The 20593-nt window shown below is 39.0% G+C and overlaps 2 protein-coding genes across 2 annotated transcripts in view; both read left to right on the forward strand.

Moving 5' to 3' along the window:
- The first annotated feature begins 503 nt into the window (after nucleotides 1–503).
- LOC140925623 (microfibril-associated glycoprotein 4-like) lies at nucleotides 504–7449 on the forward strand. The gene is made up of 4 exons (XM_073375537.1): nucleotides 504–859; nucleotides 1515–1632; nucleotides 3352–3732; nucleotides 7187–7449. The coding sequence occupies exons 1-4, from the start codon at nucleotides 599–601 to the stop codon at nucleotides 7447–7449; spliced, it is 1023 nt and encodes a 340-aa protein (XP_073231638.1). The 5' UTR covers nucleotides 504–598.
- A 9669-nt stretch (nucleotides 7450–17118) lies between these two features.
- LOC140925624 (uncharacterized) overlaps nucleotides 17119–20593 on the forward strand; it is a 62859-nt gene continuing 59384 nt past the window's right edge. Inside the window, exons 1-2 of the mRNA XM_073375538.1 lie at nucleotides 17119–17188; nucleotides 17504–17884. Coding sequence (XP_073231639.1) covers nucleotides 17119–17188; nucleotides 17504–17884 — 451 coding nt within the window. The remainder of the gene's footprint in view (nucleotides 17189–17503; nucleotides 17885–20593) is intronic.

Genomic DNA, 20593 nt, shown 5'->3' on the forward strand with positions numbered 1-20593 from the left:
GTTTGATAACTTATTTTATTCTAGAATAGACTCACTCTTATTTACAAGGAGGAAACCAGGGGAAAATTTGTTAAATAACGGAGAAAAATCAATTGTCGCATGACTGTCTTGTGTTTTAGGGACTAAAACCGTTTTCTGATACTTGCATGACTTTCTAGTATTCACTCGTGAAAGAAATACGGCAAGGAGTCGAATGTCGGATTGCTAATAACAACTATCATTGTGTAACTTGAATCGCGTATTAATGTTACCTCTCTTCAGACTGACTGGGTGCTTTGAGGCGCCCCCTTAACTTTAAAGTTGAATAACTTCAAAACCGTGTACGTCAAGATTGACTTTACCTTGGCAACAAAGTTTTGACAGCCAGTTCTCTTACCAAAATTTGCATTTTTCTATTAAAAACCGTTTTACTTCTAGATTTGCTAAAATTTTAAATTATAAATTATTACCTTACACTTTATTTAGCATTATTCAATCAAACTTATTAAAACCCTTTACGAAGCGAGTGTCTCGGAATTTCATTACCAACAGATCTTCTGCTGGTAAAACATCAGTTCTTTTAAGTACAAAACAAATTTTCATTATTTCTGCGGTTTTAATGACAGAATATAACCGCATCATCAATTTCGAGGAACCGATAAACGACAAAGTTCTTCCTGGTCACGTGATAAGGACTGAGATGGTCCGAAACGAGGGAAGCTGCCGGGTGAAGTGCTTTTTGGAGCCAAACTGCGTATCCATCAACGTGGGGCCTGAAGTTGAGGGAACACGAACATGCGAGTTGAAAAATTTCACCGATGAAAGCGAAACACAAACTGGTTTGGAAGAAAAGAAAGGTTACATACACTTCGCTGTTGAGGTAAGGCACTTCGCGGTAATAAAAGATGAAGAGAATGAGTTAAGTTGACCATTCAGTAAATGTTTGTATAGCGAGTGTGTTATCTGTATTACAGTCACCTTTATATACATTAACACTTATTTTTCATGCAGACTTTATATGAGGAATGGGCTGAGCAACGCTGTTTCTCTTACCTTTATGTAACTCATTTAGAAAAAAATATCCAAAATTTGTGCTGAGTGTCAATTTACGTAAGAAGCTTTTAACTAGATAACTAGGAAAACACCAGTTTCAATTACCTGGGGGTAAACTTAAAACTCTCGCACTGATTCAAAACCTCGGCTTAAATGGTTTCCTATTTCCTTGAAAAGTGCAGCCGGAGGTTTCATGAAGTATTGAATGATATCAGGACCAGTTAATGTTTAAAAAATTCATACAGATGTGTCAATAGACCAATTCCGATATATCAAACTTCATACATGGCTCCGAGGCTTGGGGGAAGAAAACAAATTAAAGAAATTATCTTGAGGCTCAGCAATGAATACACTGTGAATAATAAATTTCTTTTATTTTATTCCCCCAAGCCTGCTGGGAGCCAAGTATGAATTTTGATATATTGAATCCCGAAATTAACATATTAATTCTGTGTCATGGTCGTTTTTTAACTGTTTTCCAGAACTTTTGTCATCGTAGCCGTTGCCCTGGAAAGTACTTTCTGTGCCAAGTCGGGTTTACAAATAAAGGATACAGATGTTTCTGTCCCGAGGGTTTTAAGGGAGATCTATGCGATGAAGGTAATGTACACTCAATAGGCAACAATCTCGTTCCCAGGTTCTCTCTCCTTTGGCTGATTGACTAAGTTTTGTTTCTGTAATTGTATTCTCTTTTACTCCATTCTTACTTTCATGCATTCCCCCACTTTATCAAGATAAAGTTGATTTGTCATGGATCATTTTACATTACCATGCATGGTTAACAATTAAAAAAATGAAAACGAAAAGTTAAGCACTGATAAAATAAACTGGCCTGACCTCAACATATCATAGACGCAAAGACAAAGACAAATGGAGACCAAAAGTGTTTGTCAACGTGTTCAAATATCCACACACATGACCATGTATGTAAATGGCTCCATTAGTTCGATTTTTCAATGGATTCATTTCAATTTTTTTTCTGAGAAAATATGGTCATCATCATCATCATCATCATCATCACCATCATCATCATCATCATCATCATCATCATCATCATCATCATCATCATCATCATCATCATCATCATTAACATCGTCCTTATCATTATCATTATCGCCATCATCTGCATCAACATGATCGTCAACATCGGCAAAATGTCTTTCACCTCATTATATTTTCAACTTGGCAAAAGCTTAGCTTTGACAATCGGGCCGGAAAAGGAACTTTTATTCTTAGGCAGTGTCAATTATAGTGTAGATGAGGTTCTTATCCTACCAGATCGTTCCTGAGACCAGCAAAGGTGAACTAAAAATCAAAGAAGCGGAAAGAAATTTCAACTGGGAATCCTCCTCAACAAGACATTCATGCTCCAAAGTCATTAAATTTTCCTAATTCAATACCACCCCAATACCAAATGTTTCGTAAACGAAGTTTGGACCTCCGCATTTTCTATTAATTATTGCTATTATTATTAAAGTGTCAATAACAAAATGCTTGAATCTGATTGGTTCTTAACAGCCCATATTTATAACTTAATTTTGCTAATTGAACTCCAAAACTGTGACCTGTCCGATTACCAGGAGCTTGTAATCAGACAAAAAAAAATTGGACAGTTAGAGAACCAATAAAAATCAAGTAGCAGATGCCATTTAAGCCAATAAAATTTAATTACATAGCACATGATAACCGGTCAAAATCAGTGAAAAATAGTGACCAAGAAAAGAAAAATGGATGAAACTAACTGGTCCAGTGACTTTTATTCAGATGCTTTGGAATCCTTCTCTTAAATTAATAAAATAATATTCCAAGACTGAGATTCTCGCATTTTGTCATTGACACAATTAGTTGTGATAGGATGTCGCGTCGTAGAATTCAGGCGTGCTACGCGCACGCCGACTTGAAATTACCCGCACGATTTCTCCCTGAATTGTACTCTACTCAGTTCTATTACCATTATTATTATTATTATTGTTATTCTTTCTTTTTTTGGGGGGGGGGGGGGGGGGGGGCATACCTATAGAGCGTTTTCGCTCACGTGGCCAGCATATATGCAAATTTATGAAAACAAAAGAAATTGTTAAGAAAGAGTTCAACTCTCTCAAGTCTGCTACACAGCCGTTTTTAGTGTCGTCACGCAACGCTCTTTCCCTCCGTGGGGAGGAGCGTTGCGTGACAACACTAAAAACGGCTGTGTAGCAGACTAAACTCTCTCAGGATTTGTTTTAAACGTCAACATGGCCACCGTGACGACATGTGAAAACGCTCTATAAGGGGAAAACACATGGTGATGAAGACGCTTCGGAATTCATTATTTTTCAGTCTACAAAAACTGTGCTGAGCTGTATGAAGCTGGTGTTCGAAACAGCGGTGTTTATACCATCGACCCTGACAATGCTGGAACCTTTCAAGTATACTGTGACCAAGCAACAGCCGGTGGGGGGTGGACTGTGTTCCAAAAGAGACTGGACGGCTCGGTAGATTTCTACCGTGGCTGGGATGACTACGAACACGGTTTCGGAAATCTGAATGGTGAGTTTTGGTTCGGATTGGACAAGATACACCGCCTGACAAAAGGACACAGCAAGCTTCGGGTTGATCTGGAAGACTTCGACAGCCAAGTAGCTTACGCTGAATACGACTCATTTGGTGTTAGTGATGAACACAGCAAGTATAAGCTGGAACTTATTGGACAATACGCTGGTAAGACGCAACACCACAGTTAAAAAAGAAATAATAATGAAGTTCCACGCTGTCGTAAGGCCAGTGCAGTAATTTTAAATTAAAGTTTATACGATTTATGGGCGCGATCTGTAAGCCAACAAACACGCTGCGATTTCTCGGGCAAACCATTCTATCAAAAGAAATTGAATGCGAGTATTATTTCTCGAATAATGTTCCAACAAGAGAGAATAATCGGTCGGAGAGGCAATCTTAGCCCGCTGGCCGAGATATGTGATTTTCACTAAAGTTATATTTAGAGGCTGGATTAAACGGAAATTTATTCCGCACATTTAAATCAATTCTTTGAAACGTCACCACCAGGTCCACCACGATTAACGCCTCGTCCAAAATAATTTGTTTTCTTTTGAAAACGTATTTATTTCGCTGTGTTAAGGCCTGCCTTCCACACCTATACGCTGAGCGTTTTCATCCAAAACGCATCGATTGGAAAACGCTTTTGAAAGTATCGCATCGCGTGGATGGTCGAAAACGCATCAAAATGAAAACGATGACGTCATATGTACCACGTGGGTCGTAAAATATCGCAGGGACGTGCATTTGTATAGCCTGCGTGGCAGGCGTTCGAAAGGGAAGGGAAGGGAATTAGTGCGCGAGACCACGCGCGTTTCTCTCGCGCCTAAAACTCCCTTTCCCATCCCTTTAAAACGCCTGCCACGTTGGCTAGCATTTGTAGCATGCGCGTAGGGTTCAACTTACGTCACAACGTGCAATTTTACCGTTTTTGGACGTTTTCAGTTCGAGTTCGCTCGAAATAAGCAGGACGTTTTAGTGTGGACAGTCAAAAAGGCATCAAAACGGTAGCTTTGGAGGCGAATCGATCGCTGTGTTTTCGCTGACAACAAAAACGCTTTAGTGTGGACAGAGCCTTATTGCGACACACCAAGAGAGCATAATAACCCCCTATTCTATCTGACAACACTGAATAAAAGTTTGCGGACCACTCCAGAAACCAACTTCCGATAAATTTGAAGCGTTTAATTGGTGTAAAAATAATTTAGTGAAATTCGCATATTCCAAGGGCGAGAATGGGTGTTTCCATCTTTGTTCCAATCTCTCTTGGATTCTTTGGTATCTGAGTTTTAGCGCTAAATAAGATATAGGAAGCCGTTTCTCGCGTTGCTAGGTGATCGCTTCTCTTATTCCACCTATTTTCATCTTAATAGACGGTCCGAAAACCGGGCACAAGTTACTTAACGGGCAAGCCGAGGCAAGCCTTTTGTGCCTATTGTAGTAGAGAGACGCTCATTAATTAGTAAACCTATACCGAATTAGTATGCAGGAAGACACTGACTAGGCACTTAATTAGTATGGAGGAACGTAATTTTTCCCTAGGTTAAAAATAATGGGTGACGTCATAGATTATCCCTAAAGCGACTATCCCTAAATTATCCTTAGCTATCCACCAACGGCGCTTAAATTAAAGAATTAAATTTAAAAACCTTAGAATTAATTTAAAAAACTGGCAACTGTTGTTCGGTATTCCTGTACCCGATCTTTAACTCAGACGTTTCTTAATTTTACCGATCTACCACGTTTCAGCGATTGCATTGTTTTAACGCGATTCTTCGAGAGTGTTGTAAGAATAGTTTGTTCATAGTAGCTTGCTATAAGCACGCGTGATTATTCCAACTCGCTTTGTTTGACAGATATAGGCGAACTTCAGGGTCGTAACGAGTTATATGGGATCAGGGATAAAAGGCAAAAAATGGGGTGGGATCAGGGATCACAGGCCCGGGATCTGGGATCCTTAGTTGTGGGATCGGGATCAGTACTGCTGTGAGGTGATCAGGAACAGTTTTCCGACAAAAAAATGCTTTAAGGGGAAGGACCTGCTCTCGTTTAAGAACTTAGTTGTATTTTTGGCGTAACAATTTGTTCCTGTACTTAAGTGTACGCAATACGACTTTTTTTAGTACACCGCTGACTCTCGGTTGGGAGTTGCCTAGCTATTGACTCATTTTGTTTTGACTCATTTTTTGTAACTATACCTTACATTCACTGAAATATCGAATTGGTCTGGGTTTTTTTGACTGCCAAACAAGGACTTAATAAGAAAAAATTCATACAATGGACGTTACCTTTTGCCAATGATTTCCTTCTGCACCCCGAACAATGATTTTATACATTCTCTTTTGACAGTGAAAGACGAGGTTTTTCAATGGAAAAAACCCTGTTATCACAGCATTTGTTATTGCACTTGTTACTGTAACTTGTATTTTTCTGCTGACCATGCTCAACAGACAATACATGGTCTCTTGCAAGCCTTTAGCAGCTCCTGATTCCAAGCCTCTGATCAACGCTCATATCAAGTGGCAAGTGTCGGGAGAAGACTGCAAATAACGAAGCCTGTTCTTATTATGCTAGGGAGAAAGTGTGCGAAACATCTTAACCAAACTTACAAAGCCTTACAAGGCGAAGGAGTAGTCGATCCTGGCTCTGTAAAATAATATAGTTTCTTAGCTCGTTGTTCGGCAGGCCAGTGGCCTTTATCTTCGCCCAAAGAGACTCAATCTGATCTCGTTTTGCTACTTAAAACTTAGTCAAAATTCTTAAAAAGTCTTGCCTTTTACAGGTACCTTTTTTGAATAGCTGTCCCAGCTTACTCCATCCGCAGAAAGCTGGTAAACTGCTTACAATTATGTCATGGGGTAACTCAACCGAATATAATCGAAACATCAGTAAGAGGATTAAGTGAGATGGAGAGGTATACAACTAGAGGTCATGTGGCTGAAAAGAGTTCACTTGGTCAACTGGTGCTACCAAGGCGACGACTGAGAAAAAGCTAGCTAGTGCAAACCCCATTTATTCTGAATCGATCAACCAATCTTATTGACATTTCTTTTTGTGTGAATAAAACTTTGCTAAATGGAATTAATCTCTTTTTAATTTAAACGGACAGGGCAAAAAACAAAAAGGGGTTGGTTTGTTACAAAAACGTGACGGATATAAGAAACTTCCCGTATTTCCGTCGAGTTTACAAAATACGGAAACACGTTATTTCGTCCTGTGGAACGCTCTAGATGTGAGCCGTTTAAAGTGTAACTATTATGATAGAAATGATGATAACTAATGGAACTGGCTGGAGTAAAAAACTCTCCAGTCAGTAACTTGGCTGGGATTCTGCTGAAGAAATCGAGAGACACCTAATTTTGCATTTTATTCAGGTCAGTATCCGGAGCAAATGTGTAGACTAGAAAGTATCACCTATTTACGTTTATTTACAAGGGTGTGATAAGTAGACTGTAACATAGTTGAGGTTAAATGCCCTATTTGTAACGGTAAAAATGCCCGTTTTACTTATTTGGAGTGCCGCTACTCTCTCATTTTCCCGCCGAAACGTCTAAAGAAAGGTTAGTTAGGACCATTAATAAAAATCTACGGTAAGAAATGAGATTTGTGTTTATAATTTTAGGGACTGCCGGTGACTCTCTTACAGTGCATCATAAAATGTCATTCTCCACCAAAGATCAAGACAATGACCAAGCTAACGGGAGCTGTGCCATTCGGTTCGAGGGAGCCTGGTGGTACAATGCCTGTCACCACTCCAACTTAAATGGTCGCTATCTTAATGGGAATCACTCCTCTTATGCCAACGGTGTAAACTGGTTGCGCTGGAAAGGTTATCATTACTCCGCCAAGCGGGCTGAAATGAAAATCAAACCAGTAGAAGCCTAATCCGTACAGTTGAGCCCTGTCCACAGACACCGAAGGGACAAAGCAACTACTATGGAGATTTCCGTTTTAAAGATGTCACCATGATAACGCTAGTTGTCACATTCAAGACTCCGCTGATTGTTTTATTTGTAGCCTGAACATGTAACAAGCGTTATTTAGGGCACTCAGAAGGGCTCTAGTGCTCGCAACCCAAACCCGCCTGGATGACCCAAGTAAGGTCTGCTGCGCCCAGGCTAGTCTTAAGTGTTAAGCAACTAAATAGTATAGTTCCATAATTGTTTATAAAATGTACCTAAATTGATTAATATACAGTAGTGAAACACTGAAGGCCATTTATACGAAAACATAAAAGTAAAATAAAACGACGTGTCTCGGATAAGATACGTCGCTTACATAAGATGCGCACTTCACGCAGTTTCAGAAACCTGCCTCCCATAATGAAATAAAGTTGCGCCGTTAGCATGTAGCATACTATAGTGATAGTTGTTTTCAAAATTTATTGTTTGCTTTTAACTAAATCTTTTCTGCTGGTAATTTCTTGCCAGACCTGGTAATAGGGATCGATATGCTTGGTCAGTGCTTTGAATTGTTGCTAGTGAGACTTTCAATGATTTTACGGGAAGAAGAATTTTAGAGAACTTTTCTTCCTTTTTTGTTTTTTGTTTTTTTTGCTTGCTAGGTATTCGGTGCACTTTTTGCGCTTTTCAGAAAGTTGTATATAACATATGTGTTCATTTTAAGCTAAAATTACAATAAAAATGCAGGTGAAACAGCGTTCAAATGCCACATGTGTTTCTGTCTTACCTTGTTAGTTGCGTTTATAATTGTCAGCCCTATTTTAAGGTTACAGTCTGCTCATACACCTTGATTTTACATATTATTCGCGCCTGACCATTGAGGAATTTTCCACAAGCTCTTATCTAATAGATTCGCTACCATTTTCTGAAGTTTAATTTTTTATATTTCATTTCCAAGGTTAGGCTATTTTTCGTGGACAAAGGAAGCCTAAAATTTCTGAGTTCGAAAATGTGATAACGAGAGGAATCAGAAAAATTCTCACTTTTGTAAAACGTTTTAACGTTTTAAAATTGGATCTAAAAATTTTTGGTAAATAAATATTGAAGAGCTCAGTAATTTCTAAAAGAATCAAGTTGCCCTAAGATGACCGAACAGACACAAATTTTATATCTTCGCTTAGAATGCATTTTTAGACATCTAAAAGTACTCTGGATAGCCCTAAAAAGTGTTTTCAATGCATTTAGGAGGAAACCGGCTTCGTTGGGTACCACTGTATAGTTAACGACCATCTTATATGCGGACACCATAGTAGGTTTAAAATCCAGTAGCTATAGATTTTGCATATATTCAGCTTAGTTCTGTCTAGAAAATAATCGCTTCCATTTATCTTAAAGGCAACTGAAAATACCCTCTTTGAACGGTCGGCATGCTGTTAGGAAACGTCCTCCAAAGTGGGGGTGTTTAAAAAGGGACCTTTTCGTGGTAGTGGAGTGAAAACGGTGGCTTCATCTTTGGGACGGAGACACCCGTGGTGGAAGGAACACTTTCTTGGTCTGCAGTGTTTTTTCTGCTCTCTTTTCCCTCCTGAAGCAAACAGTTCATTCTAAGTTGGCATAAACAAATAATGAAATTTTGTCAAAATAACCCGCACTCAAGTCAATGATAGCCTCTGGCAACACCGGCCTCTATCCAAACGTCAAATTCTCTACAATCATATATTAACCTATTGTGATCGCGTGTGTGTTAGGCTAGGATAAATTCTGCTCATAAAATGACTTCTTCTGCCTGCCGGCAGTGCTCATAAAAATCGCTTATTCTGCTCAAAATTCTGGTCGGACACCCTTATTCTGTTCGAATTCTGCTCGGTATCCGAAAAACTTTTAGGCCCTCCGGGCCGTATTCAGTTTTTTTTTCGCAAATGTAGAATGGAACCTGGGCCTTACTCCTAAAAACTAATTGGATAAATCATTATGCGTAATGTGAGTTTAATGTCAGTGCGTTGTAGCTATTAAATAATCAAATTATTCACAAGGCTTATTTTTCCATTTGTTTTTTACTGTAGTTTTAAAGTTTTCTTACCACTGTTATGTATATCATTAGTGCTGCTGATTTCCCTTATTATGCTCGAAAATGCCTTATTCTGCCGGCAGAATGCTCGCCTCAAAAATCGCTTATTCTGCTAGAAATTCTACCGGCAGAATTTTATGCAAAAAGCCTAGTGTGCGTGTGCTTCTATTGTTGTGTATGTCAGTAGTCGCCCCAGGTAAGGTAATCTGGAATCCAGGAAATTATTACTTATGGAATCAGGAATATTGGAATTCGGAATTCAGTTCAAGGAATCCGAAATTCCGCTAACGATTGGAATCCGGAATATAAGTTTTATTGACAAAGAATCCGCAATCCAGTTCCTGGAATCCAAGACAGTCTTGTATTACAAAAGCGCTTGGTGACAACCGTGACCAGCGGAGTACCACAAGACTAGTGCTCAGTCTGCTAACGTTCGAAGGGGCCAGTAAAGTATTGTAATGCGGATGCCTGCCTCAAATCTACGCCTTTTGAAAACGCTCTTGCTACAAAGGTTTCATCTAAAAATTGGATTGCCAGTTTTACAAGTAAAGGGCCTTACAAGAATGGCCGTAGATGGAGAAGGCTTGCAGAGCAAAGTCACTTTAAACGATGGCTATAAAATACCTCTCTTCGGTCTTGGAGTGTTCAAGGCTTTGGGTGATGATGGAAAGGAGGCCGTGAAGTTTGCTCTGCAGAACGGATACAGAATGATTGATGCACAGCTGCTCTCTACGGGTAAGCATGTAGCATTGCGTTGTGAACCACTCGATCATATGATTAAAGAGAATACTAAAATTAAGGGACGTTGTGTAAGTCGTCCGAGAACATCTGATTACCGTTGCATGAAGTACCCTTAGTATTGCCTATAGTGAAGTTACGCAATAGGACGGGAGAGAACCGTGTGTTTAATACCGTACCGTTCAAAAGTAAGTTGACAGTCTCTTGCGAGTCTCGATTCTCGACTCGATTCACGATTCTCGATTCCATCCTTTTGCCAAAGTTTCGAAATGGTCCCATTTCATGTTATGACCAGTTGACGTGGCATTGTCACGTGCTTCCACATTTAAATTTTTGTTGTTCTTCACACGGGTATTCAACGGTTTACTCAAGATGTATGTTGGAACATACCAAACGTCGAGTTAAATTCTTTTTTCTTTCCAGACATGCGTGTATGTTTCTTTATATTTATCACCTTAATTTGCTTACGTTTCCTCTTTTAAAAACTAAGATGGCCAGAAAACAAAAGTATCTACGATTAAATTTTTAAAAATCACAATTTCAATCCGAATTAATCTTCTTCTTCAAGTTCGTGCATGGCTTTGTATATGCCGCCATGTGTGTGATTTTTATATCTTCTTTGAATGTTTTGAGCTGTAATTTTTTATCTTTCTCGCAATTTAGTGGCACTGTTCCCACTGACTGAATTTCGATAAATTTCTTGACACAGCTCCGCTAAGAAGTACAGTATGTTGCCCAGTATCCGGCCACTTCAGTTAGACATTCACAATAACTTTCCTTTCTTAGCCGCAAGAATTCTGAAATTTGGCCCAGAGACAATTTATTTAGTCCTTAATATCATAATGACGACAGACAGGTTAGAGTGTTATGTAGGGTGTGTCGAGTCCGCGTTGAAAGCTTTCCGGCATCACTGGCGAACTTAAGCAAAATTCACTAACTAAGTGAAAAGGAATTGAAGCCAGTTCTGTAATTTCATGAAGGTGCGACTGTCTTAGACTTAAACTTCTAGGCCGTGCCATAGCATTGTAATACTCAAAAAACAAAACTCTTTTCTCTTAATTGTTTCTTCCACTCCGGCCAGTGTTGTTAAAAATTAGTGCAAGTTCCAGAACAGAACGCTGGAGAAACCTCCTCAGCGAAATAATTATAAGCACCTGTCTTCAACTTGTAGGGGAAAGCCAAAATTTTAAAGAAGTAAACCGGAATAAGCTCCGGCAAATTGACACAAAAGTGAGCCGTCTTTGCTCGGTCGCCTGAAGCAACAGATTTACGACAGTAACAGCATTTGCCGTCTCACGCCAAGCATTCTAAAACGAAGAAAAAATTCGTGTTTATTTAAGAAATGCGGAATACTACCAGTATTTTCGAAAATGGGCACATTATAAGTAAACATGCTGTAAGGAACGTTTCCGTTTAATTAACACAAAATTTGTCCTTCTGATAAGTAAACCCAACTGAAATTTCATTCGCGTTTTAGTCGAGTTCATGGAGTTTTTTAAGCTGATTCTCTCAGCTTTTGTCGTCGTATTTTGGTTGTTTAACATTGGGCAGGAAAATAAATGAAGAAGACATGCAGAGAATGAGTTGAATACAAACAATGTATTTGTTGTGTCTATTTTCACAAAAAGACCAAACTTATAAACCTTTAACACCAATGCAATTCGCCTTAGACTTCATTAAAGATTAATTTTATGCTGTAATGGACGTCGTACTCGTGCCAAGCGCTATTGTTGTTTGCGCTTATTTACAAGGTTTCCCATTTGCAGTCATTATATTTGGTGCCTGTGCGGGAGACAAATGACTGGTATCTAGGTTTGAGTTCAAACTAGTCATTTTCACCGAGAGAAGATTCACTCTACAAAGAATTGAAGATTAAAATTTGAGCAACCATTACAAAATCTCCAAAACAAGCTAAAATGGTTAATCGTATTTTTTTCTAAGAAAACTTTTCAGGAAAAGCAACCTTTACCTTAAATTTCAACCAACGGAGTTAAAAGATCCGTTTTAAATTACAGGCCAGCTGTCTGCAGCTGTCTGTTTTCATTAACTATTACAGAGAATAAAAAAAAGTTTAAACCGTGAGTAATTAGGAAGTTCGAGAGGCCCTACCGCGTAAATGTTTCATTACTTCATCATCCGACTGACCTTCTCGTTAGCAAACTAATTTAAAGAAAAAGATGACGAAAAGACAACTTAATTCCTTCTTAAAAATCCACGAGTGATTCTTTTTATCTGTGTGAACTCAGACGTTACTAAATTATTTAATATTTATACTTCATTCTAATCGGGCATTGAAAACGGAGAATCATTCTTCGATTTATTTATACAAGACTCTTTTCAAAAATTGTAACATCCTATTTTCACTATATATATACTACGAAAATATGTATACTGCAGTGCACAAAAGAGTAGTTATTCTAGGAAGTAAACAAGAACGAACCTGGAGAACCCATCAGTCACCATCTCATTTATAAGGTTTGGGAGCTCAGAACCACCTTAAAGGGTCTTCCACCTTAAAGGGTCAAATAGGAAATTAATAAATTGAAAAAAGGATAAAATGAATAAAAAGCGATAAGCTTACATTTATCTGTAGATTTATCATTTTTATTCAAAGGGAATCCTACAGTTGGAGCTGACTTGAATAATTTTAAAGACATTGAGTACATGCTTATAAATGATTAACTAACTAATAAAGACGTCAAGATGTTTAACTGTTGACTAAGCCCGCGGGTGACTTTTTCTTTTCCTTTTTCTTTTTTCATAATAACTGTCCCATCGCAATCGGGAGCGGTTCGTTCCCCGTCAAGACCTTCAGTATGGCAAGTCGTTTAGCTGTGTTAGCGCTCTTGCTGGTTTTTGCTGTTTGGGGAGCTTGGCTAAACTACGTTGCAACTGCTCGCGTCGAAGGTGAGGCCGGTTTACAGATTTAGCTATTTTCTTTTTCAGGATTTTTCTTTGCCAACATCAGCTATAACCTTTTTATTTGTGTCTTTAGCTGCGAAGATCAAGATTTGCCATTATTTCAGCTATTATATACACAAAATGACTTTGTGCAGGGGCACCCAAACAATGAGAATATAGTTCAAAACCACTTAAACATAGCATTGTTAAACGTATTTTAGTATTTAAACGGTAGATAGGCATATTTTTATCCCCTAAAAATTTTTCGTCTGTCGAAAATTATAGGGATCAAACTTACCTTTCGAAAATTTCAGCCAGAAAAAAGACTCCCGAAAATTCTAGGCGACCTGAAATCTGTTAAAAATGGGCAATTGTACCAATTTTTAGATGTTCGAAAATGCTAGGAAAGCTAGGCAAGCAAGACATTTTACAATAAATGTTCCGAAAATTCTATATCTCAAATCGTCTTCCGAACACATATTTTCGGAAATTGACGTTGGTTGCCCCTGCTTGTAAGATCGCAATTTAATTCATCGCTTCATCTCTAGGAGATTTAAAGTTGACAGATTTTGTCCACCGCGCCGACGATTGAACCTCCACCTGAACCGTTAGCCTGAGTTACAAACAACTTAAGAATATTACGAAATCAATGCGAATTTTTCAGTCGGGCTTAGGTTAAGTTGTAGATATGACTTAACACTCAACGGAGATTTTGCCATCACGGGAGAATCTTTAAAATTTTCGCGTTCAAGTACATCACATAACGGACTGTTATCTAAACAGTAATTAAACTGCATTTTCACCGTAAAAACATCCACTGTGCAAAGGATATCGAAATTTGAGTAATAAAACTAGTACAAGTTCTCCAAAACAAGCAAAAATGTTTTTAATTGTTTGTTTTGTTTTTCTTTTTTCCAAAAAGCTTTACGAGAAAAGCAACCCCTGCAATTGGTCAGGAGTTGAAATATCATTCTTGATATATGTTACTCGCCAACGTTCTTTCTAATCTTATAACACAGTGTAAACAAAATTTAAATCGTCTTTAAATCGGAAGCTCGAAAAGGCCACACACTAGTGGTGTTTTGCCGGTTCCCAATATTAAAAGAGAAAGCCCAGTAACGTTAGAATGCTGGCGGATGCTGGCGGAAAAGGTTTAAACCCCGAGGTACTCCCAATTAAATGACCAATACGGGGAGACTCCGCCCGAAAGGGGCACCTTTTGTAGCGTAGGGATTTCACTATAGTTGAAGTATATGAAACGGGAGGGAAATCTGTCACTTCGGACGGTAAAAGACCCAACAGGTGCATTTTCTGTTCTGGTTTTGTAATTTATTCATAGCAGAGTTCTCGCGTGCGCGAAGCGGAGTTCCATCGGTAAGAAAATTTGGTTATCTATACATCCAAGAAATTTGGGTCTAAGAAAATCATCAGTACGTTCGTCCATAAGTAACTCAACCCACTCGCGTAAGCTGGGATGAAATTTTGCATTTCAAGCACCTGCCACGCGTTTTAGTCGGCATGGCCACCCGGATCCTTAGAAAGAATAAACAACAAAGACAACAAAACCAATTCTTTCTTTCGACTAAATTTCAATGACTACATTGATGTGGATTACAGAGAAAAAGCTAGACTGAGAGATGAAAAACAAAGGAGACCAATTTCGTTGGAAGTGAGAAAACTATGAAATTTTTATACTAGCAGTGAGAAAATGAGAAATGCTAGCGGCCACCGAGGTGAAAATGGTCATGAGCGGCAGTGAAAAAAAACAAAGGGACCAGGAACACATACGACATTTGCTCCATAAAACGCGTTAGTAGGAAGTTTCTGAAGTTTTACGTTGTAGTCGTGCAAAACAACGACAAAGAAATGTACAAAAAAAGAAATTGTGCTGCACCCGGCAAAGTTGTTTTTTTCCTAAGTAGACCTACTGATTTTATTTTGGCCGTTTTGGTTGTCGTCTCCGCTTAGCATTACACGATTTTATATTTTGTTTCAGTAAACTATAAAAATTAACGAGAGCTTTAAACCCAGCACATTTACGACAGTCAAAAGGGAGACAAAATTAAAGTTCTAAACTAGATTTGTGAAAGGGGTACCATTTTGTCAATAGAAGGTACATAAAAGTGTACCCCTTGTAGCAAAAATGGTATTTAAAAGGGTAAGGGGTTGAACATCGGAAGGAGCCTTCCCGTATAAAATTTTGTTGAGTGCCCCCGGGGTCTGAACAGTTTTGAATAAGAAAACGCATTTCATGCAGGTTTAATACAAAAATGGAATTGGATTTTAAATGAGCGCGAGTAAATTTTTTGCACTGGCCCGTTAAAATGTCAAGTAATACTGGCAACATTTTCGTTCAACTTGTCGCACAACATTGTTGCATTGCAAGTTGAAAAGCGTTGTTGCTCTTATTTCCACCTTTCCTCCCAACTTGTCACGCAACAAATTTCAATGTTGCAAGTTGCGGCAACATGTCGCGCAAAGTAGGCCTGAGTTCTACTATTTGCAACAAACTTTCAATTTTATGTTTTGCGTCGCAACTTGCTATGCTTCACAACACTTGTGATTGGTCAATTTTCCGGCACCAAAAGCGCGGGAAAGATAATGAGTAAGCGCGCGCTTGACGTAGGTTAAATTTTGGGCAGGAACTAATTATAAATGGCCCGTTAGGACGAGTGCAATTTGCAGTCTTTGAAAATTTTACAGGCCCTCTGCATTTCTTGCAAATTACATGAGAAAAATCATGTGATTACTAATTAATATACATACCGTTATTGCAGTGCAATAAAGTCAATCAAATTCTCTCTTAATTATATCAATTTCTGTTTCAGGAACCTGCGGACAAAACAACCGACGCATCACATTTCTGACACCAGTCGGAGGGTTTTACCTTGAAGGACACGTGTTTTCAAATCATTCTGTGGAACTAAACCTAGACTGCCAAGACCAATGCGCCCTTGCGAGGGAATGTGTTTCATATAATATTGGTCCAAAGATCAACAACAAGATGGCCTGTGAACTCAGTAATTCAGATCACTTGCAGCACCCAGAAGGTCTCAAACCAAGAAAGGACTGGATCTACCGAGGGACAAAGGTATGATCTATAAATTTGTAATGTATATAACTTTTTTTCTTGTAATAATTTTAATTGTGTCACGAGTCAACAAAAAGATTGTTGTTGTTGTTGTTGTTGCAAATAATGTTATCAAGTCGAGATGAATTTTGAACCATTTCAACTATCATGTAGGGGTTGATTTATGATAATTCCAAGCTTCTGATGATAAAGATGATAAAAATGTCGGTGTTGGCGGTATATGCAATTTCCTATAATTTATTTTAAATTCTAAATCACCTCTTCGGATTGGCTGCAATCCGCCCTTTGAATTTTCATAATTACACTTTAATTTAAAAACCTGGATAATTTATGTCCATTTTTCCGCTATACATAATTATGTGTTTGTATTATTGGACGCTCGACGACGGTCGCCTAACTTACAAAAAAAATACTAAATAACGTCGCACACCAAAAAGAGAACAGCTTTGGGAGTAAAGAAAAGAGTTCAAAACTTGAGGCACTAAAAAAAGATGAAGTTGAACTTCCATTAAGTGCCCATTATTATTATTATTATTATTATTATTATTATTATTATTATTATTATTATTATTATCGACTTTCGGTTTTTGTTTTCGAGCCTTTTTGGGCTGCCGGTCGCGCGGGATATGTTTTCGTTCCAAAAGCGCTATTTTTTTCCTTTCGTTTACGTTTGAATTAAAATTATTGCATAATTCCAGTGAAAGAATAACGGAAAGCTTTAAGTAGGAATAGGGTTAATCGTAGTTCATCATAACCTAGGAGAAGCTGATTTCAATAAAAATTCATTGAAGCTGCGTTTCTTTTAACAGAATCTTTGTGCCAGTCAGCCTTGCCTGAACAACGGAACGTGCTACATGGGATATACCGAGAAAAACTACGTTTGCGCTTGCACAGCTGGTTTCAAAGGTGAAAACTGCGAACAAGGTACTCTCATCCCATTGTTGTCACCTCTATTAAGCGGCCATCAGGCACTTGACCGATTGTTTTTTGCAAGTTTGGCTTTATCAAGAATATGATAAAGGAAAACAGTCCGAGATAGAAGTTGACGACCGATTGTGGACCAGTAATGCTGGCCCCGTCGCGGGTTTTTATTTTTATTTTTAAATAAGGTAATATTTCTGCCTAAGATTATGCTAATTTATGACGAGGTTATATGACTAACTTCTAAGTCACAAGTCTTTCATATTGCATTAAAGTGTTGAGGTTTCGAAGCGCTGTCACTGCATTCGTGTTTTCCAGTTTACAGAAATTGTGCTGAGCTCTATGAAGCCGGTTTGCGAACTAGTGGTGTCTACACTATCGACCCTGATAATGCTGGAGCCTTTGATGTGTACTGTGACCAAAAAACAGCCGGTGGGGGATGGAGTGTGTTCCAAAAGAGACTGGACGGCTCGGTTGATTTTTATCGCGGCTGGGACGATTACAAACGAGACTTTGGAAATCTGAATAGTGAATTTTGGCTCGGACTAGAATACATTCACCGACTGACAAAAGAACAGAGCAGGCTTCGGGTAGACCTGGAAGACTTCGAAAACCAAACAGCTTACGCTGAATACGACTCCTTCGGTATTGGTGATGAACAGAGCAAGTACAAGCTGGGACGTCTTGGACAATACGCTGGTTAGACATAATACTACACAGGAGCCTATAATGGGCTCTTGTACTACATTAATGATGAAAACCATAAAAAGGGGTAACGTTTACGTTACTATTTGAGAGGTCCCAGTTAATCAAAATTTAAAAACTTAGGGACGGACCATTAGAAAACTTATGGGGGGGGGGGGGAGGGGCGGGCGAAGTACAAAAAAAATATTCGCGCAAGGGAAAATTCAATGAAAAAAAATTCGTGCACGCCAATTAATCCTAAAAAATATTCATGCTACGGCCGAAGAAAAATTCATGCAAGGAATTTGATAACGAAAAAAAATTCCTGCAGCTCGAAAATTCCCCCCCCCCCCCCCACCCCATAACTTTTCTAATGGTCCGTCCCTTAGAAATTTAGAAAACTGGCTTCGCAGGGTGTGTCGCAGCAGGTTAGATTAGGGACTATTTTACGGGTCGGCAAAACAAGAAAACCACGGAAAACCAAAGGTGACGGTTAACGGTGGTTTAATTCCAAATTTCAAAGACCAAAATCTATAGACCAAGCGGATTGACCGTAAACTGAAATAACAGTGCAAAAATCTCTATCAATTTGGCGAAAAGGCGATACTGAGACAAATAACGTGTAATCAACAAACAAAAGCTTGAAAAGGTAATAAAGCGATTCTATAACGATTAGGTCGATAACAAGACGGTAAAATCTACTTAAAGGCTACATAGACTGAAAATAAACAATAATTCCATAAATCTGATCTTAATCCTTGTACTATAAAGCAAAAGTGTGGGCGTTGCTCTAACAGACGTTCAAATCCGCTTTTCGCTCATGAAACAATTATAAAACAATTAAACTTAAATCTGTATACTTGTACATTAACATTCGTGTACTTTTAACCACTGACTAAAGAACGAAACTTAACAATATAACAAAAGAAATCACTTATATATCGGTCCCGCTTGTACCAAAGGTTAAGACAAATCACAAAACGATGTCACGACGCGAATTCTACTTGACTTTTACTGCCCAAAAGGACGGTAACGCGCGCTTTTATACCCGCGTGGGGACGCCGAAATATCTCATCACAAAACTAATAGAAAATCAGGTAAACATTGTAACTACGCTAGTAACTAGGATCAAAGCATGAAAATCACGAAATCAATGAAAGGTATTGTTCCTACGTCTTGTCCTTTACATGGCTCCCCTGAAATAATCATTTTATTTCACTAAATCAACTAAATAATCAACTTAATGTTCATATAATCATGTTTTCTTTTCAAAGTTCAGTTCAATGTTCAAGGCTCCTCGTCGGGGAATTACCCCCGGAACTCGCTTAATTCTTAACTTGCATCAGCAGTACCAGCTGGTGGATCGGTTGGTCAAAGTACCGTAATTGACAAGTTCTCTTTCCCTTGGAATCAAGGCAGCTATCCGCAAGAACTACCTGGACTTTACGTACTTGCCCCTCTGAACTAGGGTAAACAGCTGATACACGTGCTAACGGCCAAGCATTACAAGGGAGGTTCTCATCCTTCATGATTACAACATCATCCACTTGTAAATCTCTGCTTGGGCGTGTCCACTTCCGACGTTCTTGCAAACTAAGGAGGAACTCTTTTCTCCAGCGCGACCAAGACTCTTTCTCTAAATGTTGGACTCGTCTCCAACGCTTCCTGCAATATACGTCTGCTGGCTGAAAGACACCTGGTGGAGCAAGAACAACTTTTGACTTCATCTTTAGCAGGTGGTTCTGGGTCAAAGGACTTGGAAAATCTGGGTCTGAAATCTGAGTTACTGTCAAGGGTCGGCTGTTAACGATCGCTTCTGCTTCACACATCAGAGTCCCAAGAGACTCGTCGTCTAATTGTCGCCTATTATTGTTTAACAGGGATGAGAGAACGCTCCGAACGGTTCTTCTTTGGCGTTCCCACACACTTTCCATGTAACTTGCTGCTGGGACATTCATTTTCAAGGAAAACCAATCGCACTGCTCTTCTAATAGCTTTGCTTTAATTCTTTCTTGGTCCATTTCACCTAACGCTTGTGCAAGTTATTTACTAGCTCCTACAAAGTTGGTTCCCTGGTCACTTCTTGACTGCCGGATGGGTCCTCGCTGACTGATAAATCGTCTAAGGGCGTTGATAAATGAATCTGTGTCGAGGAAGTTAGATTTTCAAGGTGTATAGCCCTCGAAGCCATACAAGTGAACAAAACACCATGACGCTTCAGCTCCTTCCGGCCATCTTTAACGATATAAAAATAGTCGACGGCACAGTAGGTAAAGGGAGGGGCAGTCTCTAAACGGTCTTCTGGGAGGCCTGACATTCTTTGTTCTTGAACTGCTCCACGTAGTTTCTTGCACTTGACACAGGACGAGATAATGCTACTGACTACAACTGAACCACTTATTATCCAAAATCCATTCGATCGTACTTCATTGAGCGTCATGGTCTTGCCTTGGTGACTTGTGCGTTCATGAAAATACCTGACAATGAGCGTGGTAACGTGGCTATTTCTTGGTAGTATGATAGGAAACTTCATGTCATCTGACAGACTTGCACGTCTGAGACGTCCACCGACTCGCAAAATTCCATTATCATTAACAAAAGGACCGAGCTTGTACAGTGAGCTGTAAGTCTTTATGTTAGATTTCCTCTGTTGCGCAAAGACTCTACTGTTAGGGTCCGGATTCTTTCGCTTTATCTGCTTCAAGACGTCTAACTCGTCCTCGA

This window comes from Porites lutea, chromosome 2, assembly GCF_958299795.1.
Source record: "Porites lutea chromosome 2, jaPorLute2.1, whole genome shotgun sequence".
In the NCBI taxonomy this organism is placed as follows: Eukaryota; Metazoa; Cnidaria; class Anthozoa; order Scleractinia; family Poritidae; genus Porites; species Porites lutea.